Raw genomic sequence first — 26814 nt, 5'->3', positions numbered from 1 at the left:
CATCCATCCATCCATCCATCCATCCATCCATCCATCCATCCATCCATTCCTTTCTTTCCATCTCTCTATCTATCCATTTATCATTATATCTATCATCTATTTATCTATCATCCATCCTTCCATTGATTCATTCATCCTTCCTTCTTCCATCCAAATATCTGCCTATCTATACATCTATCATTTTATCTATTATCTCTCCATTCATCCTTATGTCTATCATCTATATGTTGATAGATCTCCATCTATCTCCATCCATCTGTCCATCCAATCATCCATTTAAAAAATATTTTTCTCTTCTTGTCTGGGCTATTATGATAGCCTCCTAACCAGCTTCTGGTCTCTCCCCTTCTAATCTTTCCCACAGAGGTTGCCAGATTAAATTTCCTAAGGCCTAATTCATTTCAACCAACATTTATTAATCACCTACTGTATGCAGGATCTTGTGCTCAGTTGGAAACATGAAGATAACAGTAAAATCCTTGCCTTCTAAGAGCTTATCATCTAGTGGTGGGAAGATGCATTCATGCCCAAGTGTAATCAAAGAACATTTATTAAGTACCTACTGTGTATGTGGGCACTGGGAAGATTAAAATAAGGAACAGGGCTTGCGCTCAATAGGTTTACATTTGACTTGGTAGAGGGAGGGAGACGTCATGTGTCCAGAAAAGCAAATGCAATTATAGGGATCAGGGTGAGACGGGTGGTCACATTGCCAATGCAGTTTGGCATCTTCCTTGAGACTTAGAGTCTTAGAGAGATTCCCCAGACACTGTCCAGAGTCACACACACTTTAAGGTTTACAGAGTACTCTATAAATATGATCTCAGTTTGAAACTCACAACCACCCCGGGAGGTAGGTGCTTCAATTAATCTCATTTCACAGATGAGGAAACTGAGGCAGACAAGTTAAGGGACTTGGCAGCCATGTGCTAGGGGGTAGCACAATGGAGATAGATCCTAGATCCAGGAAGACCTGAGTTCAAGTGCGACCTCAAAGTCCTCACTGAGTAACCCTGGGCAAGTCACTTCCTTTCTGCCAGCCTCAGTTTCTTCATCTGTAAAATGGGGAGAATAGAGGTTTTTGTAAGGCAAAACAGATAATATTTGTAAAGCACTTTGCAAACCTTAAAGTGCTATGTAAATGTTATTTATTACTACTGATTATTATTTCTCAAATTCACAGTTAGTAAGGGTCTGAGGCAGGATTTGAACTTTAGTTTTCTGGACTCTGTGCACTGTGGTGCCCCCTAGAGGCCTCCTACCTGAGCTGCCCGATTTTCCCCCTGGGAGGTCTTCTCTCTGTATATTGTATTCTATGCTGAGGTATCAATGAGATGGCACTAACACTTGGGGGTGAGAGTGAATCAGGAAGGGCCTCTAAAAGACACGGAAGGTGAGCTGCGCTTGGAAGGAAGTTTGGGATCCACAAGGGGGAGGGGAGGGGAAGAGGGGGAAGAGGGGGAAGAGGGAGGTATTCCAGGAATGGATAAAGGCAGGAGATGAACTGGTGTACGAGGGCAACAACCAAGTCGGTCAATTAGAGGGGATTGAATAGTGGGTGAAAACCGTGAGTGGGATGTACCTTTTGTGAAGACCCCGCAGGGTGGTGAGAGAGAGACTATCCCCAAACTAGGCACAGACTTTTGTAAGACGGGACAGGCCTAAGTTCTGGTTTCCTAAGAAATTACACAGGGTGGATAGGTGGTGCAGTGAGAAAAGCAATGCCCCCGAGTCAGGAGGACCCCAGTTCGGTTCTGGCCTCAGACACTGAACACCCACAAGGCAAAAAAAAAAAAAAAAAAAAGAAATGACACAGCTCAGGATCCTTCCCCCTCCCTTACCGCCACATCAGCATTAAGTTTGCCAAAAAAGGATATGTACGCTTGGATTGGCTATACCCTGTTTCCTTGCCAATCTTTTTTGCACCTAGACTGTAAGACCACCTCCTAGCCAATGGGAATAAGGGATAGTGGTGGGAGGGGATTGGTCTGCACCAGGGTATAATAACCTTGCTTTGTCTTCTGTAACACATCTCCTTCCACTAGTCTGTCCTGGTGGAGGTGATGCCCTCTTCGGAAAACTGAATAAATGTTTCCTATTCTTACCTTGAGACATCTCTAAGGTTTTATAAAATTTGAGTAGAGGATTTTTGGGGTCCCTGTACTTTTGGGGGTCCCTGTACCCCATACAACTATTAGATATCTGATAGGGGAGAGATCATTTTCACCTGGCAGGGAGGGGAGGGAGAAGGGCATGAAAAGTTTTATTTTTGCTTTTTGGAGGGCAATTGGGGTGAAGTGACTTGCCCAAGGTCACATAGCTACTTTTTGTGTTAAGTGTCTGAGGCTAGATTTGAACTCAGGTCCTCCTGACTTCAGGGCTGGTGCTCTATTCACTGTGCCACCTAGCCACCCCTGGGCATGAAAAGTTTTATGGAAGAACTAGCTAGGTCCTGGAAGAAGGAAGAGAGGAAGAAAAGAAGGGAAGGAAGAAAGAAAGGAAGGAGGAAGGGAGGAGGGTGGGAGGAAGAAATGGAATGAAGAAGAGAAGGAGGGAGGAAGTGAGTAAAGGAGGGAGGGAGGAAGGAGAGGAGGGAAAAAGGAGGGAAGGAAAGGAGTGAAGGAAGCAAGGCTCTAAGGAGAGAGGGATGAGTGGACTCTATATGGAGACAGTCATGGAGAGACAGAATGGTTGGGCAGAGTAGGGAGAAGACAAGAAAAGCAGAGGAATTCCAAAATAGCAGAGCTTGGTACAATATGCCAATGTCTGCTATTTCTATGGTACTTTAATGTTTGCAAATGTCTACCTCATGAGAGCCTCCCAGGAACCCCAATCAGATGTATGGCTTCAGTCAATCAATCAATTAATAAGCATTTATTAAGAGCCTACTACATGATGGGCACTTTTATAACTAGGGAAACTGAGTCTGTGAGAACTAAGTAATGTTTTGTCCATGGTCACACAGCTAGTGGGCTTCAGGGGAAGGAGGTGAACCCAGGTGCACTTGAGTTCCAGGTCCAATGCTCTCTCCACACTGCCCCCTAGGAGCTAGAGTGCTCTTGAGATAAGACTATAAGGGTACCCGGAACCAAATCTGGAAGGGAACACATTGAATCCCAGGGTTGGGTGTTTACACATTAATCAGACTTATCTAGAGACCAAAGTCTAGACTTCACAGAAGTTGCCTGCATTTCTCTTTTCTTTTTCCAAGTATTTAGTCTCCCCAGACTCCATTTGACAGATGGGGAAACTGAGGTCCAGGGAGGTGAGATAATTTGCCCAAAGTCACATGGGCAGTAAGCATCAGAGATAGGATTTGAACTCAGGTCCTCTCACTGCAGGTGAGTCCATGGACTGTCTCTCCTGGAGGGTTGCTCCCCTTCTCCTTTCCCCTTTATCTTCCCTGCCCTTCCTGTCCCATACCCCTGGCTCATCCCTGCTGGCATTGCTCCCCCTGCTTGGCCACATCCTAAATCCTTTAGGTCACTTCCAGCTCTCAGCAGGCTCCTCATGGGCCAACTCTTAGGGTACCACCCAGCTAAACACTTCATTCTAACCACTGGGGCACAGACAGAAAGTGGTGGGAAGAGCGATGGCAAAAATACTCCCCAAAAGAGAAGAAAGTTCAGAAGACGACCCACATGGGCAGGGCAACTTTGTTACCACCATGTGAAACTGAACATATCCTGTAAAAAACCAAACTGTTCATAACAGATATTCACAGTTTCATATACAACTCTCTTATTCTTTGTGTATTGAAACATCCATTTAAAAAAAAATTTATGACAAAAAGATTAAAAAAAAAAAGTATTGGCCATATTATCTGGAGAGACCTGAGTTCAGATCCTTCCTCTGACTTTTAGACTTTTACAATTAATAATAACTAGAAAGCAATTTATATAGATTAATGACAGAAGGGAGAGAGTGTTTGTCTGTGTGTAATATATGTATATATATACACACACAGAGTATATATGCATATATATACTTTCTATATATTATTTATTTATTCATAATTTTATGGCCTCTAGAAAAGTCACACTAATGTGTAAATAATCTTATTTGACCCTCCTAAGAAGCAGGTGAAATAGGTACAAGTGCCCCCATTTTATAGATGAGGAAATTGAGGCTCAGAAAGCTAAATAATTTGCCCATAGTCACACAATTAATTACCAGAGGTAAATTTTTTTTTAAAAAGCAATTGGGGTTAAGTAACTTGACTAAGGTTACATGGCTGGTTTTTTTGTGTGGGTGTTAAGTATCTGAGGCCAGAACCGATTCCAGGTGTTGCTCTATAAGTTTCCTATGTATGACTTTTGTCTCCATAATCAGACTGTAAGCTCCTTGAGGACAGGGGCCCTCCAGAATCACCTTAGAAGTCAGATGAACTCTTACCTCACTTCACCTTCATTCAAGGGTCAACTGAGCTGGCACCTCCTACAGGAAGCCTTCCCTGATGTCCCCATTGTCAGTGTTTTCTTTCTCTCCTTCAATAATAATAATAATTTCATAGTCTGTGAATTGTATCCCTATAATTCTACTGGAACGTCAGCTCCTTGAGGGCAAGGGAATGCTTTATTTTTGTCTGTCTTTGTATCTCCCCACAAAGGAGCTCGTTTGACAGCCAAGAGTTAAATTTTCAGAATGAGTAGAGATATCTTAGGAATTGGCAAACACTACAAATCAGGACTTGATTTATAATTTTGTTGCGTGTCTCTAGACTTAGGAATATGATATAATAATATAAAATATTAATAACAGATTAAACTTGAGTGTTTTTTGTGTATTCCTTGCCCTCCTTTCCCCCTCCCACCACCTCCCTGCTTTGAACTGAATAGATATTTAAAAAAACATTTGTTGCTGAATCAAACTGAAGCATCATTTGCTTCAGGTGGGGAAACTGAGGCTGGAGGGTATAGAGAAATGTTCCTGGATAGGACAGAGCCTCCCAGAAGTCCATCCCCTGTTCTATGGGAGTCTGGGAACTTGGACCCTGAGTCATAGGCAGGAAAGGAAGACACTGTGTGACCGCCTACCTGAGAATTTGCTATTGTTTGTCCTTTGTTCTGGAAGAGGACCATGACATCAGGAAGGTGACGCTATGGCTTTCCGGTGAGTTGGATGTAAGTGAGCAAGGGCTGTGCAAAGTTGCCGGTCTCATTTTCTCCTCCAAAGCTATCTGGGTGCAGTGGCAAGATATAGAACAGTATTGTGTCTTGGTGGTAGGAAGGGGACAGACAGGAGCAGCCCGAAGGAGATAATGAGTGTCCAAAAATAGGGTCCCTGCTTACTGCTACCCAAACCATAAATGGCTTCTGGAAGCCCCAGCCCCAGGGGAATGAATGGGGTGAACAGTGCCCAGCCCTGGGCTGAGACTAAAGCACAGCTCTCTGCTCCTGTTCAAACCTGAGCAGGATTGACACAGGAACAGCCCCACGGAACTCAGCTGGACCATGGTGAGTACGGCCGAACGCAGTGATCCTCTCCAGAGTAAACCCACGTGGCAGTGACCCTCAGGCTGGGGCTGGGGCGAAGGTATGCAGAATGGGAATAGTTAGAATTCTAAGCTAAGGAACCCATGATGGCCAGCTCTGCACTGGCGGACAGTGTGGTGGATTGGAGAGAGGACTGACTTCAGAAACAGAAAGACAGTTCAGGTCCCGCCTTTGTGTGACCCTGGACCCAAGAATAAAAATGGCAGGATAATTGTCGATCTCATCTCCATTGGCAGAGGGGGTTTCTGTAGGGGCAATTCCCTATTCCCAAGAAATCACAGAGTACATCCTCTCTGACCCTTGCTGAATCTAATCAAACCAACAAGCATTTATTAAACACCTACTAGGTACAAGGCACTATTTAATGGCAATACAAAGACAAAACTGAACAATTCTTGTCCTCAGGAAACTTACGTTCTACTTGAGGGGAGAGGCATGCTCAAACAATATGGCATGCTCAAACAACACAGACTAATAGATTAATTAATAGATATATAGATTAATTATATACAAGATGAATTGTGGAAAAAAGAGAGAATACTGAGGACTAGGAAGATCAAGAAAGGCTTCCCATACTGGGTGGTGAACTAGTAGAAACTTGAAGGATGCTGGGAGAGGCAAGGTGAGGAGAGAGGGCACTCCTGGTGTGGGGAACAGCCTGATGAGAGGCACAGAGGCGGTAAAGAGAATGTTCTCCCACCTTTAAGGGTACAGTAAGGGATTTAGGAGAGGAATAAGTAGGGCAATTTGACTAGGCTGTAGAGGGTGTGAAAGGTAAGAAAGAGCCAAAGTGTATCCTAGAGGTAATAGGGAGCCACATAAAATTTTTGAGCAGGGAGGTGACATGGGCAGAGTGGTAGGAAGATCATTTTGGCAGTTATGTGGAAAAGGGAGTAAAGAAGGAAGAAACTGGAAACAGTTCATTTAGGAGGCTGTTGCAATTAATACAGGAAGAAGGATGAGATCCTTTGGAGAGAAGAGGATGGAGGCAAAGGGAATTGTGGGAATAGACTTGGCAAGACCAGACCACTGATTAGTCACAGGGAAAGGAACAGATAGCATAAGCATTTATTAAGCACCTACTATATGCCAGGCACATAGCTTTGCAAGTGTCTCTTTTTGAAAGTCACACAGCTGGTAAATGTTTGAGTTGTGATTTAAATTCAGGTCTTGACTCCAGGTCCCATGCTCTCTTCACTGAAACCCCTTAGCTACCTGTGTTTAAGAAGGGATTTTGGGGATGAGGCACCGGGGAGAAGGAATAATGGTGAATAGCACTGAATTAATGCCTGGAAGGATTGTGCTTCCTTCAATAGAAACAGGGAAAACAGAAGAGGAGGTTTTTTGAGGGTAGGAAGATAACGAGCTCTGTTTTGGCCATGTCAAGTTACCAATCTGCACCATACGTCCGGTTGGAAATATTCAGCGAGCAGTCAGTTGGTGATGTGAGTCTAGAGCTCAGTAGAGGGACTGGAGCTGGCTGTATGGATAGATTAGGAAGTCATCTAGATAGAGATGGTAATGTAACCTGTTGGTAGCTGCTGGAAGAACCTAGAGAGAGAGTGGAGAGAGAGGAGAGGAAGAAGTGGAAAGCATTTGCCCCAGCTGCCCAAACCAGGCATAATCCAAAAGCCTAATTTGTCTTGGGGTCGGATTTGCCTTCCGAAGACAAGGTCTTGGGTTGGAATAAATGGTCTTGGGTTGGTTTGTCTTCGTGGAGCTCATTCTGCTTGGAAGTGGAGGATGGGTATAGCAGATGAGTGGGTATGGGAGGAGATGGTGTTAGTTGTAGGTAACACAGAGCTAGCTGAGTTTCTAGGAGTTCTTGGGACCAGGATGATGCTTGGAATCTGAGATGTACAAGAAGGTTCCATGTTGAGGTTTGCTCCTTATCTCCTCCTTGGGTGGGGGGATAGCTCTGTCTTTTTCTCCTCTTCATCCCCCCTCCTATTTAGGGAAAGTCATCAGGGGTTCTGGGAATGGGAAAGGGGGAGAGTGATGAGGTCAGAGAAGGGTATGGGGAATAGAGATGGCAGCTTCCTTCTCTGGGCAAGGTTCTGACTCATGCCTTTGGAACCGGAGTCAGGAAGACATATACCCCTGAGTTCAAACCTGGCCTCAGATACTTACTAGCTGTGTGACCATGGGCAAGTCACTTGACCCTGTTTGCCTCAGTTTTCTCATCTGTAAAATGATCTGGAGAAGGAAATGGCAACCTGCTCTAGTATATTTGCCAATAAAACCTTAAATTAGGTCATGAAGTCTTGTATATGACTGAAAATGACTGGAGAACAACAAAACTGCTTCCCTGGAAGCACTTAGGCATCAGAATCCTGGCTTTGCCACTTGCCACCAGCATCCTTGGGCAAGTCATACTTGTGCCCTGGGCCTCAGTTCACCCATCTGTAAAATGATAGGGTTGGACTAGATCATCTCTAAGACCCTTTCAGTTCCATGAGACTCTGAATTTAGGACAGCAGGAGTGAATATGTGGAAGCCGTGGGTGGGTTCCCCATCTGTAAGCCTTGCCCAGAGCCCCTCTAGGTTGGCACCCAGTTGTGCCTTGGTCCACCATTTGACAGGGCAAATGGGATGAAGCTGTAGTGGTAGGGATGGAGGAAATTAACCTAGTAGAATGTAAGCTCCTTGAGGGTCTTTGTGCCTCCCACGGTATGGAAATGGATTCCATGACTGTGAACATGATCATGGGTCTGGTGTTCTGCAGACGGACCGACTGTCAGCTGATCAGATCAAGGAATACAAGGGCGTCTTCGAGATGTTTGATGAGGAGGGCAACGGATTGGTGAAGACCAGTGAGCTGGAACGGCTAATGAGCCTACTGGGCATCAACCCCACCAAGAGCGAGCTGGGGACAATGGCCAAGGAAGTGGACAAAGACAGTGAGGACCCCGGGCTGGGCACCCACTGGCCCTCTCACTCCTATCCCATCCACTGACCAGTCTGAGCGGGGGAGGTAGCGCTCATTCTGAGAGCGGACAGACCTTGCACTTGGGGAGTTCCCAGTGGGGGAAGGGGGGACACACAGCTCCTACCCTCAGGGAGTCTCTGGTCTGGTGGGGAAGAGACAGAGAGCCTTATCTGAGGGGGGAGACACCATCCTTGCCCTCAGGGAGCCCACAATCTGGGGCAGAGGGAGGGAAGCAGTCCTTGTCCTCCTGGAGATGGGGCCACTTCCTGGAGCACAGATACCAGAGGTTGCCTCATGTCCGCATCTGGGAAACTTTGATTTTTCCTTTCAGACAAAGGCACCTTTAACTGTGATGGCTTCTTGTCACTGATGGGCATTTATCACGAGAAAGCCAAAAACCAGGATGTTGAGCTGAGGGCAGCGTTCAAGGTCTTTGACAAGGAGGCCAAAGGTTACATAGACTGGGACACGCTCAAGTGAGATGTGTGTGTGTGTGTGTGTGTGTGTGTGTGTGTGTGTGTGTGTGTGGTGAGGGCAGGGGAAATCCTGCATGGGAATGGGGGCCAGGAGGCAGCAGAATATTGTGAGCTTGGTCTCACCAGTGCTGGGGATGAAGACCTTGGAGGAGGAAATTAAAGGGGGAAAACCTGTGCTGACAGGGAGACACACCTCTGCCTTCAGGGAGCCCACAAACATGACTCTGGAGGGTGGGGCACAGTCTAAGTCAGTCCCTTACTCTTGGGAAGCCCCCAGTCTGAGGGCTGAACTGTGGGCAGTCAATCCTGTTTGGCCACTGGCGTGAGCCACATAAATAGGAATGGAGGGGGAAGGGAGGACCACAGGAAGCCTTCCTGGAGGAAGCGAGCCTGCTTCAGCTTTGTGGGGTTTGGGGCATCCCCTGTGTTAGGTATGTGCTCATGAATGCTGGGGAACCTCTTAACGAGGTGGAAGCTGAGCAGATGATGAAAGAGGCTGACAAAGATGGGGATGGAACCATTGATTATGAAGGTAAAGGTGTTCCCCTACCCCCGCTGTCCCCAGGACCCAACCCGTCCCCTCCCCCCCGCCAGGCCCATTGGTCGGAATCTCCCAACCCAAGGGGACCCTTGGCCCTAGATCTGCCTCCTGCCCTTCCCCAGCCCAGTGCCCAGAGCCACCCCACCTGTAGCTTGGGCAGGGGCAGGGAGGCTGCCCTTCGCTAGCCTGGCAGCAGGGGGCAATAGAGGCTCAGGAAGGGCCAGCCCCCCCGGGTACCAGGAGCGAGGATGCTGCAGCCCCATCCCCTTTGTGCAGCCCGCGCTGGAGAGGGACAGCTCAGCCCCATGTCTCTTCCTAATGGCACCGTCCCTTCCTTTCTCATCCACCATCTCTGTCTGGATCTTTCTTTGGCCCCGTCCCTGTGCCTGGTTCTGTTTCTGCCTCGGTCTCCATCACTTGCCTTGCCCTTCTTTTCCCATTCCCATCCTTGTCTGGAGCTCTCCTGCCTTTGCCCCCATCTCTCCTGGTCCCTCCCTGTCTGCCTCTGCCTTTGTCTGCCTCTGTCCTTGTCCACAGCCCCTCTCTGCTCTCTGTCCCCATTCCTTTCCTTTCTGTCTCTGCCCGCTCCTTCCTCTTCTCTTTCTTTCCATCTCTCCCCTCTATCTCTCTCTGCCTGTCCCCTCCCCTCTCTCTTTGTCCTTCTGTTCTCTGCCTTTGTCCCTCTGTCCTGGTCCTTCTCTTTCTCCCTCCTCTCTGGGACGCCTAGGCTGAGAGACAATCTTTCCTTCTGGCTTCCTCAATGGTGGAATATTGAGGGAAATTTTGGGATGGGGAAGCTGAGCTCCAAGCTTGGCTGGCTGGACTCTCCTCTCCTCTCCCCTGCTGGGATAGGGGTGGGGAGGCCTGAGACAGCAGCTCCCTTTCAGGGGTGTTCTTGGGCTGCATTGAAGGGCACTGGGATTTCCCAGTTAAGGCTCAGACCCAAGTAAAATGTACCTCTGTAAGGCGGCAGTCCACCACCCCTTGGTCATTGAATTAGAGTGGGGGGCTGCCTTTGTACCACTCTCGTAGACTAAGAAGACAGTTCTTCATGCTGGGAGTAAAGCCCAGACCCCCTCACAATGTTGCCATTGAGAATGAGGGGGAGGATTTGGGGTTCAGAGGACTGTTGTCTCTTCTGTGGGGTGGGAATGATCTCTGACTCCCAAATTCATGCCTTCAGAGTTTGTGGCCATGATGACTGGAGAATCCTTTAAGCTGGTCCAGTAGGGACGGACAGACAACCTGGGTCCTGATTGGTCAACACAGTGCCCCTCCCCTGCAAACTCCTGTTTAATAAATTTTCATTGTAAGGACTTCCTTTTGAGCCTCAGAAATCCCTTCCTGCACCTCCACTCCTTCCTCAGACCCTCTGCTCTGACTACCCCCTCCCAATCTGTTTAATGGCTCCCCTGCAGGCTCAGCTCTGGGGGAGTCAGGCCCAAGCCCCAGTGGTGTCAGAGGTGCTAGTGCGAGTCCCCCCCCCCCCCATTTCAGGATTCCATCAGCTTTGGAGTCCTGCCACCCCCTCCTGAGATGCCTCCTCCTCCCTCCCCCAATGGGAAGGGAAGTGGAATGAACAAAACCTCTGAGCCCAGGGCTGGGGGTGGGGAAGGCAAAGCTGAAGGGAGAACTTTTGACCACTGCCCATCACTAGCACCTGGGCAGCTTGAGGACGCTGGTTTCTGGGGTCCCAGGGCCTAAGTTCCACATTCCATCTGGAAAATGAAGGGGTTACTGGGTCATAAAGCCTGACGGGAGTCCAGAGGCAGACTTAGGCTGGATAGGAGGCCTTTGGCAGGGGGTAGACTTTAGAGGTTTCTGCTCAGGTACGGGGTCTTTGGTTGCTTCCAGCAGTCCCCACATCCCGGCTCAGCAATCTCCCCTGTGACCTGCAGTGGGTCACACTTTCCCCACGCACCTTACTTTGCCCATCTGTAAAGTGGGGAGTTTGGACCTAGCCAATAGAAGCATATAATAGACATTTAGAGCAGAGGGGGGTTGCCTAGCCCAACCTTCTCATTTTATAAATGAGGAAATGGAGGGCTGGGGAATCACCCACACGGTAAATGGCAGAGGTGAAATGGTTCACCATTTCGCACCGCCCCCCCCCCTTCCCACAGGAAGGCCTGAGGTAGGTGTTCAGTTCAGATCCTCTTTCCCTTCAACCAGATGACCCCTCCAGAGGAAGGAAGGGCCCCCTGCTGGGGCCTAGAGGAGCAAATGCACTTGACCCTGGTCACACAGCACGTCCATCAGTATCAAAGGCAGGGCCGAGAATAGCTAACATTTATACAGAGCTCACTGCATGCCAAGCCCTGTGCTAAGGGCTTTACAAATATAATCTCATCTGAGCCTCACAACAACCCTGGGAGATAGGTGCTATTATGATCTCCATTTTACAGATGAAGAAACGGAGGCAAACAGAGGTTAAGGAACTTGCCCAGGGTCACACAGCTCATAAATGTGTGAGGCTGCATTTGAACTCAGGTCTTTCCAATTCCAGGTCAGGTGCTCTACCCACTAAACCATGTTAAGGACCCCTTCTGTTATATAACCTTGCCCTCTCCCATTGTACAGTCACAGATCAGAAGGTCAGGGCTCTAGATTTAGATCTGGGGAAGTTGAAAGAACCCTGGGTTCAAAACCTACCTTTGCCTGGCATACAGTAAGTTCTTAATAAATGCTCTGTCAATTTAGCTATGTCATTGGGAGAAGAACAGACAGCAGAGAGAAGGCTGTTGCCCCAACAAATTTGCTCTCCTCCCCCAGGCTAGGCCAAGGCCCACCGCCACTTAACTTCAATCAATACAGGAAAAAAATCCTTAAAACTTTACTTTTTTTCCACTTCCCCCCCCCCCCCCAAAAAGAAAAAAAACCATAGAAATCAAAGCAGACAGCTAGACTGGAGCAGTTAATTCAACCACAAGACAAAAGGAACTCCTCCTTCCCACTACACACCCCTGGCCCCTGCCCCCCCCCCCCACCCCAGGCCCCGCCAGGGGCTGCCCTGCAGCCCCACCTCCACCTCAGCGGTGGCCAGTATCAGGCCCAGATGTGGAAGCAAGGGCCCAGAGGAGGGCGGCCAGAACGATGAGGATGGCTATTAAAGAAAAGGGAGACTTTTAGCCTGGGGAAGGGCACCCTGGGGTGGGGAGGGGAGGCCACGGAACTTCTCCAAGCATCAGAATCGCTATCACATGGAAGGGTGATGACATTTGCCCTACTTGGCCTTGGAGAGCTATAGGGAGAAGTTACAAAAAAGGCAAAATTTAGGCTTAATGCAAAGAAAATCTTCCCGTCACTTAATGGGTGATTTGTAGAGGGAATGAGTTCTCCCCATCCCCTCTCTGAAGACCAGATGACCATCTGTTGGGCCCACCGAAGGGGAAAGTCCTATTTAGGCCTGGGTCAGAGTAAATGGTGTCTGAAGGTCCCTTCTGGCTCTGAGATCCTGTGGAGGGGAGCTAGGACCCAGACTCCACATCCCCCCAACCCACAACACACACATGGGGCCAGCCGGGGAGTGGGAAGAGGAAGCCAGGGAAGTCTCTGCTGGTGTCCAGAGTTGGCCCCCAGACTGAGCCCCTGAGTGGGCTTGGGCCCTTTCCCTTCAGGCAAACTTCAGCTTCTCAGGCCCTTCTGCAGAGTGTGACCATCACACAGCCAGGGGTCACAGCCTCATTCCTAGATGGTTCTTGCTGAGGGAGGATGCAGGGGATGGGCCCTCTTCCCCCTCTGTGGCCTGGCTTGACCTGGCCAGAACTGACAGCCCCCAGGTGGGGGGCCCGAGTGTCCTCTTCCTTCCCCGATGACGTCAGGCGAGTGGAGCCCAGGACATTTCGTTCCTCCCCCTGGGGAGGGAGGCCTGGGCTGGCCAGGGCCATCTGCTATTTTTACCGGCCTGCTCCTTGGGTTTCACCAGATCCCCTTCTGAGTGAAGGTCGCCGAGCTGGCCCCAGGCCAGAGGTGGGGACATCAAGGACAGCATCCATCAGCCTCCCACCTCAGCTGCTCCCTCGGGCCCACTACTCCTCAAGGTTCCTGGGGCAGCTCTTTCCGAAGCCCCTCTTGCTCCTGGGCTATGGCTGGGGTTCTGCAGGGTCTGGGGAGGGGTTTGGCCCTGGCTCTCCCCTGGGCTGGATGTCCCCACAGGGCTCAGGCTGTTCTGGGCTCCTGCCGGCCTTCTGGGAGGGCAGAGCCCCTTCCAAGCCTGGTTTGGCCATCTTAATGGCTTCTTCGTAGGAGGGGGGCAGCTCCAGGGCATAGAGGCTGTAGGCCGGAGGGGACACGGTGCCTGGCTCCATCTCCCGAAACACCAGTGGCAGGGGTGGGCCCAGGGGATACTGCACAGAGCTGTAAGCTGAGGAAAAGAGCAAAGGAAGTTGGATACATCCTGGGGGGAGAAGGGGTGGTGGTCAGGATGGGACTCAGTGGTGCAGCCAGACTTGAACAATAGTGTCTGAACAGCAGCCCAGAGACTTCTGATGGCCTGGCTCAAAGCTCACCTTGCCCAGGAAATACTCACTGGTTAATCCCATTTCACTCTGGCTACCTAAGAGTAGAAAAGGCTAAGAACTTGGGAGTCAAAGGATCTGGGTTCGAATCTCACTTCTAACACTTCATTACTTGTGACCTCTGACTTCGAACAAATCCTTGGGTCTCAACATTTCTCATCTATAAAATGGGGATGTTGGACTAACTGACCTCTAGGTCTTCCAGCCCTGCTGTCCTCTTGGGGTCAGGGAGGTACACCAGGCTTGGCAACATGATATGGTAGCAAGAAGGATGATTTTTAATCCCAGCTCAGAAACTTGCTATGTGTGTGAACTCTGGGCAAGTCATTCTATTTCTCTGATTGATAGACTTTGCTTTCTTGCTCTGTAAAATGGGAAAAGGCTTGTAACTTTTTTTTTTGCTTTTTGGAGGGCAATTGGGGGTAAGTGACTTGCCCAAAGTCACATGGCTAGTACGCTTGTAACTTTTTAATCTTCCTTCGCTCTTTAGCACATAGTATGTCCTCCATAAATGCCCGTTCCTTCATTTAAATATTTCTGATACATCCAAAGAAACAAGTCTTTATTAAGATGCTGTCAGTTATTGGGCTAAGTGTTAATGATAGCAAAAAGAGAGACAGCCTCTGTCCTCAAGGAGTTTTCATTCTAATGTGGTAAGACAACACATAAAAGTGCCAATGGAGGCAGCATGTGGTGGGTAGAGAACAGGTCTTGCAGCCAAGCAGAGCCTCTGACACCCGCTGGTTGTTTGACCCTGGACAAGTCACTGTGCCTTTCAGTGTCCCCCCAAAGGCTACATATTGCTGAAGAAAGCTCCTCACCAGGAGCTCCTATGTTGGGGAAATTACAGATCAAAGCAAAAAAGAAAAATTGAAAAATGATTGGAGTAATTTGAAAGATAGTGTGGTGCTGTGGAGAAAAAAGCACTGGCTTAGAAGCCAGGTGACCTGGGTTTGAATCCTGCTCTGCTACTTAATATCTTTGGGACTTAACTTCTCTGGGAGTCAGTTTCTTTCCCTGCAAAATGGGTGGGTCCCTTCCAGTACTAAAATATATTATATCTTTTTTTTTTGGAGGGGGAGGGCAGGGCAGTTGGGGTTAAGTGACTTGCCCAAGGTCCCACAGCTAGTAAAGGTTAATTTGAACTCAGATCCTCCTGACTCCAGGGCTGGTGCTCTATTCACTGTGGCACCTAGCTGCCCTTCTAAAATATATTCTAACTCTAATTTCAGGGCAAGAGTTGGGGAGTCAACATAAACCATGAGCAGGTGGCCCCTGAGTTGAATATTCTAAGGGAGGAAGAGCCCAAATCAAAGAACACCTCCACCATGAGGCCCTCCCTGATCCCCTGCTGCTCCCAAAACGGTAAGAACTTTCTCCTTTGACCCTCAGGGAACATTTCAGCCCCGTCTCCCACCCACATGCACTTGTCACATTCCATTATATATTATAGTTTACTAGGACACAAGCTAGCAGTCTCATCCCCCTCCTGGATTAGAATCCAAGGTCCAGGATGAGGGGCGGGGGCAATAAAGGAAGTCTTGAATAAATTTTCCATCTCCTCTATTGCCCAGCACGGGGCTCCAAACACAGCAAAGGCTTAATAAGTGTTTGGTCTATTGCTTAGACCCAAGATACTGGGCAAGACACACAATCCCAGCTCAGACCCTGAGGACCTTGGGCAAATGAATCCCCCTTTTTCAGCCTCAGTTTCCACAGCTGTCAAATGGGGAGTGGGGGGGGGTGGGCTAGATGAGCTCTGAGGTCCTTCCAGTGTTAAACCTATGACCATCTGACATAGTCACACAGTTAGTGAGTGCCAAAAGTTGAATTTGAATTCAGATCTTACCGGCTTCAGGTCTGATGCCACAACCGCCTCTAACCCACTATACATAACCATCGAATCATAAGGTCAAAGCTAGAAGGAACCCTGAAGGTTATTTAGTCACTCTCCAGAGGAGAGTCTTAATCCCATAGTTTTCCTCTTCTGATAAATAATAATAATGAATAGTAGTAATAAGTTAGCATGTAGATAGCACCTCAAGGTTTGTGAAGCTCTTTCCAAAAATTATCCCTGGGAGGTAGGTGCTATTATTATCCCCATTTGACAGATGGGGTAACTGAGGCAGAAGAGGTGAGGTGACTTGCCCAGGGTTACAAACTAGTGAAGTGTCTGAGGCTGGATTTGAACTCAGGTCTTCCTGACTCCAGGTCCAGGGCTTGCTCCCAGATCACTTAGCTGCCTCTAAAAGAATGTTAGACTAGATATAGTCTAAGGTCTCATCCCTAAAGATAAAATGTGATATATATATGTACACACAGTAAATTACACATAGAGTTGGGAGAAACCTTAGAGGTCAGCTAGTCCAACACTTTCCTAAGGTCACACAGATAATACAGGGCGGCATCAGGATTTGAACCCAGGCTCTCTGACTCCAAATACAGTGTTCTTTCCATTAATAGTGAATGTTTCAAAGTAGCTTGAGGTCTCTGCACAGCCCCTTAATAAGTTTTAACTCGTTTGAGGCTCACAGGTAGGTGCCATTATCAGCCCCATTTTACAGATGTGGAAACTGAGGCCAACAGAGGTGAAGGGATTTGCCCAGGGTTGCACAGCTAGAAAGAAGAGCCTGGGGCAGGATTGGAACTTAGGTCATCCAGACTCCAAGTCCCCTGCTCTCCCTCCTAGGCTACCTCAATGACTTGGGGTCAGGAAGATGCCTGGCTTTGAATCTCACTTCTAATACTCACTAGCTTTGCAGCTGCGGGTAATTAATTTACTCTCTGCCTCAGTTTCTGTCTCTGTAGAATGGGTACCTCCCTCTGCGGAGTGGTTTTTGTAAGACTCAAATGAGGCTTCGGATGTAAAGTTCTGAAAACTTTGAAACACTGTATGAACAACTATTGTTACTGTTATGCCCTTAGAAGACTACATGGGGCAGCCCAGTTTCATAGTTAGAGGCTAGGTTCCTGGTCAGGAAGTCCAGTGACAGGGGGCAAGTCACTTCTCGGGGTCTCTAAGATTCTAAATTGTAGCCCAGGGGCTACCCTGTGTTGGTAAGAGGGAGTCTGCCTATACTAATGGAACCCCAGCTCCTGTCCTGAGAGGACTGTCCTAAGTCCCCCAGGGGGAGTGATTTTATTTGGTATCTTCTCCCCAGTAACTGGCTTAGTACATTTGTTGTTGTTCAGTCTTGTCCAATTCTCCGTGCCCCCATTTGGGGTTTTCTTGGCAGAGATACTGGAGCCATTGGTCATTTCCTTCTCCAGCTCATTTTACAGATGGGGAAACTGAGGCAAACCGGGTGAAGTGACTTGCTCAGGGTTGTATAGTTAGTATCTGAGGTGGGATTTGAACTCAGGCCTGGCACTCTATGCACTATGGTGCCACCTAGCTGCCCTAGCCTAGCTCATAGTAGGCTCTTCATAAACATCTGTGGCACCTCTTTCATCAGTCAGGAAAGGGCTTGGAAAACTTCAAGCATTAGAAAAATGGGTGTCCTAATTCTCTCTAACTATTCTCCAGCAAGAACAATGGGGCTTGTTATCTCTTGATCTCTTTGACACCAAGGATTTCAGCCCAGAAAAGATCTAGAGTGAGAGCTGGCCACCTTTGACTCCTCCCAATGCTGGGACTCCAGATCTTGGTGTGGAAAAAAAAGAGGTTTCTCTTCCTCTCCTGCACTGCCAGATTAAATGCTGGAAGACCCTGGGAAATCACCTAATCCAACTCTCATTCTAGAGGTAAGGAAACTGAGACTCAGAGAAAGGGAAGGGACCCGGGTGACTAGCTAAGAGTCTGAGGTGGGATCTGGACTCAGGTATTCTGGACTCCAATCCCAGCTTTCTATCTACAAAGCCAAGCTGCTTCTTTGAATTTAAAGATTAAATGAAAGGAAGGCCAGTCTTTCCCATGGGAAGGAAGCTGTATTCTCCAGGGGGGGACCAGGCTGGAAACAGAAGCAGCTTCAGAAAGGTTCAGAGTGGTTTCCTGGGGCAGATCTAATAGGGGCCCATCTTAGACTGATTGGTGCACAGAGGTGGGGAACCTTTGGCCTCAAGGCCGCAGATGGCCCTCAAGGGCAGTCCTTTGTCTGAATCCAAGGTCAGACCCCCGACCTTCCTCCCACCACCCTGCCATTCCCCTGGTGCCTCTGGCCTTGTCCCTCCCGCCCCCATTGGCTAGCACTCACAGGTGACGGTGCTGTGGATGGTGCTGTCATTGTCCACAGTGATGACTGTCAGGTCATAGGGCCGCCTGGGGAGGGGGAATGTGGTCTGGGCAGGCAGGCGCTTCCTATGGCAGCAGAACTTGATGCAGCTGGCCAGTATGCCACAGAGGAGCAGCATGAACACAGTCAACAGGATCAGCCTGTGAGTGTGAGGGGCAAAGAAGGAAGCAAGCATTTACTTGGCATCTATAAAGTGTCAGGGACCCTGCTAAGCTCTTGAAAAATATTATCTCATCTGTTCCTCAGAGGAACCCTGGGAGGCAGAGGCTGTTATTATCCCCGCTCAGCCCAGGCAAACAGAGGTTGAGTGACTTTGCCCAGGGTCACACAGTCAGTAAGTCTCTGAGGCTGGATTTGAACTCAAGTCTTCCTAACTTTACTCTTGAGAGTAAGCATATTAGCTCTGGGCTCCCAGATCTGCTGTCACTACCTATGGCACCTTGAATGGATCTCAACCTCCTGGGCCTCAGTTTCCTTATATGTCAAATGAGAGGGTGGCCTCTGAGGCTTCTCCTGGCTCTTACGATTCTGCAGTTATTTCTTCAAACTTCAAGGACTGAGCACACAAACAGTCCCTGAGGAGGCAGAGGACCTGGGGGTGAGCCTCCTTTTTTGATGGGGTCCAAAGGGAGGCCTGTTCCCTTCATCCAGTACCACAAAGGCCAGTCTTCCTGTACTTAGTGCAAGGGGCTGAGCAGCCTCTAACTTTTACAGTCTTTAAGGTGAGTGAAGGCCCTTCTCTTTCATTAATTATCTCCTGTGCCATGCCAATGGAAGGCACTTTCAGGTGGTGTCTTGGTCCTGGTAACTGAGACAATGACAAAAGTGCCCGGGAATCTGCTTATTCTTCATAGCTAAATGGGAAAAGCTGATAGTCTTAGTGGTTTCCAGTATCCTTCAAAAGCTCTCCCCATTGAGAAGATTTCATACTCAGCCACACCGTGCGGCATTTCATACTGTTAGAACAAGCTTGGTGTGGGCCCTTCTTCAAAAGGAGCCTGGTATAATTAAAGATCAAGGACGAGGAGCCAGAAAGACATAGGTCCAAATTCCTGTTCCGTTCTTCAGGCTCAGATATGTAGAGCTGGAAGGATCCTTGGAGGCGACTGACCTCCCAATTTGTAGCTGAGAGGGGTTGTGACTTACCCAGGGTCTCATCATTAGTGTCTGAAACAAGACTTGAATTTGGGTCTTCCTGGTTCCAACCATAGCACTCTCCCCCCTGCACCATTAAGTGACTTCGATGTTTTGCATGACTACATACATACATACATGCATATATGTACATATATAGAGTATATACGAAATATATAAAATGAGGATTGTATTTCTTGCTTTCTCAATGGATAGGGGAGAGACTGAAGAGAGGGAGAAAATTTGAAACTGAAAATAAAAATTTTAAAATGTATTTTAAAAAATAATAAATTGAAGGTTAAATGACTAGTTCAGGTTCATACAGGAACTAGCAGGGGCAAGATCTGAATCCAGGTCATCTGGATGAGAAACTCTGTCCAAGCCTCAGTTTCCTCATCTCTAAAACGGGAATAACACACAATTAACTTTGTAGAGGGTATTGAGAGGACAAAGCAGTCTATAAATGGGAGCCGCTGCCAAAGGGTCTTTGCCCTGGCTTGAAAGGAGTTGACTTTTCCTAGGAGCCATGGGGAGGGACAGCTGTCTCCAGGCTTCATTTATGACCTCAAGCCTTGCTGACACTATCCCTTCAGGAACAAGATGTGCCCTGGAATCAATTGCGAAATTGACAGGCATGGCTGGGCACAGGCTGCCTGCCATGCCCTAAGGGAGATACAGAGCTTAGGGATCTAGCCTCATGGGGGAGATAGAGGAAGGAGGCTGAAGGGGGAAGAAGGGTCAGGGGGAGCAGAGGACCCTAGAGTTCAGCGGTTATTTGTGTTCCATCAACGGGTCCTCATGGAAGGAGATGTCCTGAGACAAGGTCCTCCTTACCTCTAGCTGGAGAAAGGAGAGACCACTTTGGAACAGAAAACTGTCCCACTGTGTGCCAGTAGCTATCCCCTGGGAATAAATGGGAGCAGGCCTGGATGGGCTGGGGGGGGGGGGTTGTTCCTGGGACATCTCTTCAGGTTTTCCAGCTAAGGTGCGGTGGGTAGAGATGGCAGTGGAGAGGTCAGCCCAGGAGAAGCCAGGCATCAGCTCTGTGCCCTGAATGCCATGACATCCTACCAGCACTGTACTCCAGAGCCTCACAGCATTTCTGGACACCTGGCCCCTTCTAATCTGCTCTGGGGCCAATTTCTTTGGGTGGGAGGAGCACAACTTTAGCTTCCTCCCTAACCTCTTCCTCTCTCTACTTCTTAGGCAAGGAAGATAAAACCCCCAGGGCAGAGGTGGGGAGAAAATCGGAGAGGTTGGACAGGTCTTTGGGAACATAGGTCTCTGAGCAATGCCACCCCTGCCTGACAATGGTTAAGGTGGAAATAACATTGGATTAAACAAAAAAAAAAAAAGTTAGGAGACATGGGTTCTAGTCCTGACTCAGCTGTCTCCAAAATCTGTTTGAACTTCCTCATCTATAAAATGAGAAAGTCAGGAACTATGATGTCTAAATGTAATGGAGAGGAACCTGAATTCAGTCAGAGGACCTGGGATTAAAATCTGCCTCTATCCTCTATTGTTTTCTAGGCTGTGTGACCCTGGGTAAGAGAATTCCCTTCTCTGAGCCTCAGTTTTCACATCTGTAAAATGCCACAAGACCCCCCTGCCCTGCCCGCCTAGCAGGGTTGTTCAAGATGGATTCTAAACTCGTTGTTTGTCCTTGGTTCTCAAAGAGAATCATGACCACAGAAAGATCACAATGCCATAACTTGCAAGTGAATTGGATTCTAAACTCATGTTTGGTGCATACCCCCAGTACCTAACTGGGTGCCTCCCACTCACAACCTGTTAGGTGTAAGTGGATGGGACCAGGAGGAAGGAGCTTTGCCATAGTGTATACATGACCTGGGGCTGGGACATAAGTCCCCAGATGAGGAGATAGGGATCTTGGTCTATCCAGTGAGCTACAGAGGCCATTCTGCAAGGCTCATGGCAGGATGCTTAGTATCTAATGGCCCTGCAGGATGTGTTGAATCAACTCCCTGTTCCTTGGGGGCTGCATCAAGGTGAGGCCTCCCCATTTAGCTCCATTTCAGGAAGCTCAAAGTTTCCAGGTAGATCCCCTCTGTTGGGCTGGGCCAGGCCAGCAGAGGTGTCCCTCCCTGGGCAAACCAGTCCAACCGGCCAGGGGAGCTCAGGGCTTAGGCCAGTCCTGCCTCTGTGGAGGGCTCCTTGCCCAGCTCGGCACTTACCAGACATACCACAGGCTGGTCCAGCTGGCACTAGGAGGGCACCTGGAAGAGAAGGGGGATTCACCTGAAACTGGAATTAGAGTCTAAGCCTAGGGTGGGGAGGGGGGTTGGGAAGCCTTCTAGGACCCCACCCTAGGCCCTGGAAGGAGAATCCAGGGCCCAAACGAGCTGGGGCAAGTCCCTTGAAAGGAGGAGAAGCTGGCTGGGCTGCTGGCTTGGGTTGGGTTTCAATAGAACTGATGCATTTGGGGAGGGGATTTCCAGGACCCTCCAGAGCTGCCTCTTAAGCCCAGATAGGGCAGCGCCCACCTTCATTAGACCTACCTACCACTTTCACTTGAGGGATCTCCTATTCCCTTGTGCACCGCTCCCCCCCCCCCCACCTGGGGCCCACATATCACAGCCTCTTCAAATAGGAGATCCTAGTCCTGTAACCCCCTCGCCTGAATAAATCCGGACACCCAGCCAGAGCTGTCTCCTCTTTCTCAGTTCAGAGGACCCCCTCTTGGCTTTAGTGGGGAAGGGGTGGGGTCACTGGAGCCCCCTGGTTCCAGTTCAGCGATGGGGGTGGAGTCTGGTGTGTGTGTGTGTGTGTGTGTGTGTGTGTGTGTGTGAAAGCAGGGAAGGGAATTGGGAGGGGGCCACTGCTTTTCAGGCTGTTTATTTTTAGCCGCTCCTATAGGGGATAAGCAGCTGAGGAGTTTGGTGACCCGCACGCTTCCGGGGGGGGGGGGGGGGGGGGGGGGGGGGGGGCAATCCCGGAGAGCTTTTCCAACCCTGAAAGGGGTGTGTGTGCTGAGAATCGAGCGGACAGTCCAGTCCAGAGCAGTGGATGGGGAGGGGCGGTGTAGGGAAATGATCCCCCTCCCGCCGGGCGGTCCTCCAAACTTACTGGTCAGCGAGGTCACAGCTGCCATCCGCGCTGTCCAGTGCCACCTGCGGGAGGAGGGGGGAGAGGAGGGAGGAGGAGCTGAGGGGACAGTGGCGGCCTTCCTCACCAGTGCCCCCGCCCCGCCTCCTAGATCCCAGCAGTAAGGGTCCCAACAAAGACTCTGGAGCGACCTCCGGGGCAGGGGAAGAAGGCGGCGGGCAATTAGAGGCATAGGAACTATCCCTCCCCCAGCTCCTCGTGTCTCCCCTGGAACAAAGAGGCGCCCCCAAATCCCGGCGAGACCGCTCACCTGCAGGAGGAGGAAGAGTAGGGTGAGGACCCCGTGGCTGTAGCCGCCCCGCACCCCAATGGCAGTGATCGTGACCGTGGCCATGGCCCCCCCCACCACTCCAGGGCCCCAGCCTCCACAGCAATGGCCAGGAACCTCCGGCGGCCGCGGATCCGGGACCGCCTTTATGGCCGCCCCATCCCTACCCTCAGCTCCCCTCCCTTCCTACAATGCCACGCCCACCCACCATTCGGACCCACCCCTCTGCCCCGCCCACACCCGGACCCTCTGAGAGGCCACCGGCCACCCCCAAACATCCTGCCCCTCCGCTGAAGCTCCGCCCGCCACTCAGCCCGGCCCTCCCGGATTCTCGCACGTGCCCATTCCTTCGGGTAGGATGGGGAGGGCTGAGTTGCTCTGGGCTCCGGTTTAAACGGGATCCGCCCAGGCTTACCTAGGATTAGGTTTGCAGTCTGATCCTCAGTCAGACGTTCCTTAACCCTCCACCCTGGTCTTACAGTCCTGACTATGTTTTCCATATGGGGAAACTGAGGTCTAGAGGAAGGAGCCTGGTTTCCCTCCAAGGGCCTGAAAACAGAATGCTGAAGTGGGGTCCAGGTGTCCTGGAATGCTAGCGAGAACTCTGAGGCCCCAGCTCTCCAACAATGTTTTCTACCCTGGTATTTGTAGTCCTGACCCTCGCTGATAGATTCAGAGCTCGGAGGGCCATGAGAGGCCCTTCCCACTTTTTTTTGGAAACTCCCTGCCCGAGATTCTGCGGCAGTCAGTGACTGAGCCGGGCTTGGAGCCTAAGAACTCAGAATGAAGGTCTGGATCCTCCAAACCCAGCACCTTTCCCATGGTACAACATTGCTTGGAGAAAAGGAGTTTGAATCACACCCCAATATATGCTGCTCCTGTGCCTTTGGTTATCCCTCGAGCTCAGTTTCCTCATCTGCGGCATGAAGGGGTTTGGACTGACGTCTGGGGTCCTCTCCAGCTCTGACATCTCAGCTTCTCCCAACCTCGTGCCGACTCTGGTGTGAAGATAGCCTTCTGACCCGTTCCTCCTTTGGGAAAAGTTCCTCAAAGTTGCTCGGTAATCCAAGTGAATCAAGCCTGCTGACATCATCACCCACCAAGTGTCCCCGATAAATTCTGTCTGGGCTGCCCACCTGAAGATGCAGGGTGGGAGTGGGGTCTGACAGCCTCAGGATGAAGTGACTTGCTCAGGGTCACACAGCTGGGAAGTGTTTGAGGTTGGATTTGAACTCATCTTCCTGACACCAGGCACCACCTAGCTCTCCATCTCTAGAGTCCCTGGTTCCCTCAACAAATCATTTTATGATTTCATTTCTAATAGAGGCAATGCTATGATATATGGTGGAGAATGCTTCAGCTTGAAGAGGATTTTCTCTTTCCTTCTTTTCATTGTTCAGGGACTGGGAGGGGAAGTGGAAGTGATGGGAAATAAATGTTAATTGGGAAAAGTAACAAAAGTGAATTTTAAAAAACTTAAAAGGAGAGCATTTCAGGCAGGGGTTAATATCTAGATACATACATGGGCACACGTGCCAGCTGTTCTTGAAAATAAAATGATTTGCCTTGGTGATGCTTCCTCTTCCCCTCCCTCCCCCAAATAAAAAGAAAGAAAGAGAAGAACAAATATTGATTGTACTTGCAGTTAGAGGGCCTGGGCTTGAATACAGGCTCTCTTCTCAGGTCCTTTCCTATTTCTGGCTTTCAGTTTCCATTTTTGTAAAATGAGGCTTTTAGATTAGGATGATCTATAGAGTTCCCATCATCTCCAAGTCCAATTAAACTCTCACAATCCAGGGACAGTTAGATGGCACAGTGAATAGAGCACCAGCCCTGGAGTCAGGAGGACCTGAGTTCAAATCCAGCCTCAGACACTTAACACTTACTAGCCATGTGACGTTGGGCAAGTCACTTAACCCCAACTGCTCTGCCCTCCAGAAAGCAAAAAATTAAAAAAACAAACGCCTGGATTTAGAGAGACTGGAAGAGTTTCATCCCCCTTTTCTTACAGAGGAGGAGTCTGATGCACAGAGAGTACAAGTGGACTTGCCCAGGGTCACCTACTAGTAAGGTCCTGAGGCTGGATTTGAATCTAGACCTTCCTAACTCCAATACCAGTTTCCTACCCATCATGCCATGCTCCCTCTCAATCCAGTTTTGTATGGTGGCATGATGTGATGTTCAGGGCTCAACAGGCTACTCTCCCAGGTGTGGATGTAATACTTCTATACATATGGTGCTCCAGGTAGAGTTGACAGTGCCCAGGTCTGGGTCCAGTGCCCCAGACAGAGACCACGGTGCCCAGGTCTGGGTTTTGTGCTCCTGATAGAATCTGAGCAAATAGTTTTAAAAGAATCAGAATGCAAATGAACACCCTATGAAATGAACACTAGGTACCTCATGGTCTTTATCTGTGTCCTCCCTGCTCTGATCCCACTGTCTAAGGAGCCTCCACAGGTCTGGCTATGGTGTCTGGAGCCTGGTGGGAAGGAGGGAGAGGAGGTCATGCATACAGAACAGTGTCTCAAATGTCTAAGTACATAATAACACGATCTCATATTTCTATGTGCTTATGGTTTCCAAATTGCTTTCGTCACATGTTTGGGTACATATTTGTAGTGGTGTGTGTGTGTGTGTGTGTGTGTGTGTGTGTGTGTGTACTCATTGCACAAAGGATTTACAGGTTTTGCAGCAGAAAGGGCTCTTAAATTGTGTAGCTCAACCCCCTCCTCTTATACACAAGGCCCAACTGGGTGAAGTGACTTGTCCAAGGTCACACAGCTTGAAGCTGCAAGGTTAGAATTTGAATGCAGTTCTTTTGACTCAGAGATGTTGAGGCAGGCCCCCATCCATAGCAAGGCACCTTGTACCTCATACCCCACTGCCTTCCAAGATGGGATGTAAATACTTGTGTATACATGTGTGTGGAGGGATTCTTCCCCAACCCAATTGATGTAAACACAGAAGAGAGAGAGATAAAGAGGTATTAATATGTTGAGCAATAATGAATTTATATTCTATTGTCCCTTTATGCAGTGTGAAGAGGTTTCCCTGATGGCACTGGGAAGGTAGCTTGCTACCTTCAGAGGAGAAAGCCCAGATCGGGACCCAGACTGTCTGACTCAAATCCAGAGTCCTTCTTTGTATCCAAACCATTATACATTCAAGCGCAACCTTTTATAGGAACTCCCCCCACCCCTGCCCCATATGCCTAAATTTTCCAACATCTCCTTTTGATTGCTCTCCTGAGAGGTACCAGGAGAACAGGCTAATGTCATGGTTAGGCTTGGTCCACGCTTGAAAGAAGATAAAAATCAGACTGAGTCTCAGCAGCCTGGAGGCAGTTGGACTCTCTCATCCCTCTATTAGTATACTGGTGGATTTGAAGGCTCTGTTGGAACTTCTGATTAAGGAACCAAGGATGCCGAGCCTAACATCCATTAGGAAGTAAGCCAAGACCAGTGGCGGCACTTGTAATCCTTGTCTGTTGATTGATAGCTCAGGAGAGATTTGAGAGAACATGCCAATGGTCTTCAGGTACTTGAAATGGCAGTCTAGTTTGAGAGGAACCAGCCTTGCCTTGCTTGGCCCTAGAGGGCAGAAGCAGTTGGTGCATGTGGCCCGCAGAAAGGCAGATTCAGGCTGAGGGTCAGGAAAAAGACTCCCTAACAATTAGAAAAGTGCAATGTGCTGCATCAGAAGGTAAGGCATTCTCCTTCTGCAGGTCTTACTTTCCTCAACCCTCTGGTGGTAAATGACCCGTACTGGCATCTCCCGGGACAATTGGGGGGCAAGTCCCCAATCACATGGCATTAACACTATCATTTAATGACAATGTCACATCCATCCATGCTGTCTGTCATCTCCCTACTGGGGTGACTGCGAGGTAAGCAAAATCATAATGGAAAGAGCTCCAGAGACAGTAGCTATTACTGCGCAATCACATCCAATTCTTCGTGACCCCATTTAGGGTTTTCTTGGCAAATGTACTGGAGTGGTTTGCTGGTTCCTTCTCCAGCTCATTTTACTGATTAGGAAATTGAGGTCAACAAGGTTAAGTGACTTGCCCAGACTCACTAGGTTAATAAGTGTCTGA

At 49.1% G+C, this 26814-nt stretch overlaps 2 protein-coding genes across 2 annotated transcripts; one reads left to right on the top strand and one right to left on the bottom strand.

The window, feature by feature from the left end:
* The first annotated feature begins 5311 nt into the window (after positions 1-5311).
* On the top strand, positions 5312-10757 carry CALML6 (calmodulin like 6). The gene is made up of 5 exons (XM_069078314.1): positions 5312-5456; positions 8221-8395; positions 8756-8900; positions 9332-9432; positions 10625-10757. The coding sequence occupies exons 1-5, from the start codon at positions 5454-5456 to the stop codon at positions 10669-10671; spliced, it is 471 nt and encodes a 156-aa protein (XP_068934415.1). The 5' UTR covers positions 5312-5453; the 3' UTR covers positions 10672-10757.
* Positions 10758-12712: 1955 nt separating this feature from the next.
* TMEM52 (transmembrane protein 52) lies at positions 12713-22924 on the bottom strand. The gene is made up of 5 exons (XM_069079352.1): positions 22701-22924; positions 22412-22455; positions 21520-21561; positions 18152-18330; positions 12713-13804 (listed from the first exon to the last, which is right to left on the bottom strand). The coding sequence occupies exons 1-5, from the start codon at positions 22782-22784 to the stop codon at positions 13524-13526; spliced, it is 630 nt and encodes a 209-aa protein (XP_068935453.1). The 5' UTR covers positions 22785-22924; the 3' UTR covers positions 12713-13523.
* Between the last annotated feature and the right edge of the window lie 3890 nt (positions 22925-26814).

The sequence above is a fragment of the Petaurus breviceps genome, unplaced genomic scaffold (assembly GCF_028583685.1).
Source record: "Petaurus breviceps papuanus isolate PSGF00001 unplaced genomic scaffold, PetGlider_PUasm1.0 91041, whole genome shotgun sequence".
In the NCBI taxonomy this organism is placed as follows: Eukaryota; Metazoa; Chordata; class Mammalia; order Diprotodontia; family Petauridae; genus Petaurus; species Petaurus breviceps.
The sequence above is the reverse complement of the archived record's forward strand: the minus strand, read 5'-3'. Positions and strand labels throughout refer to the sequence as shown.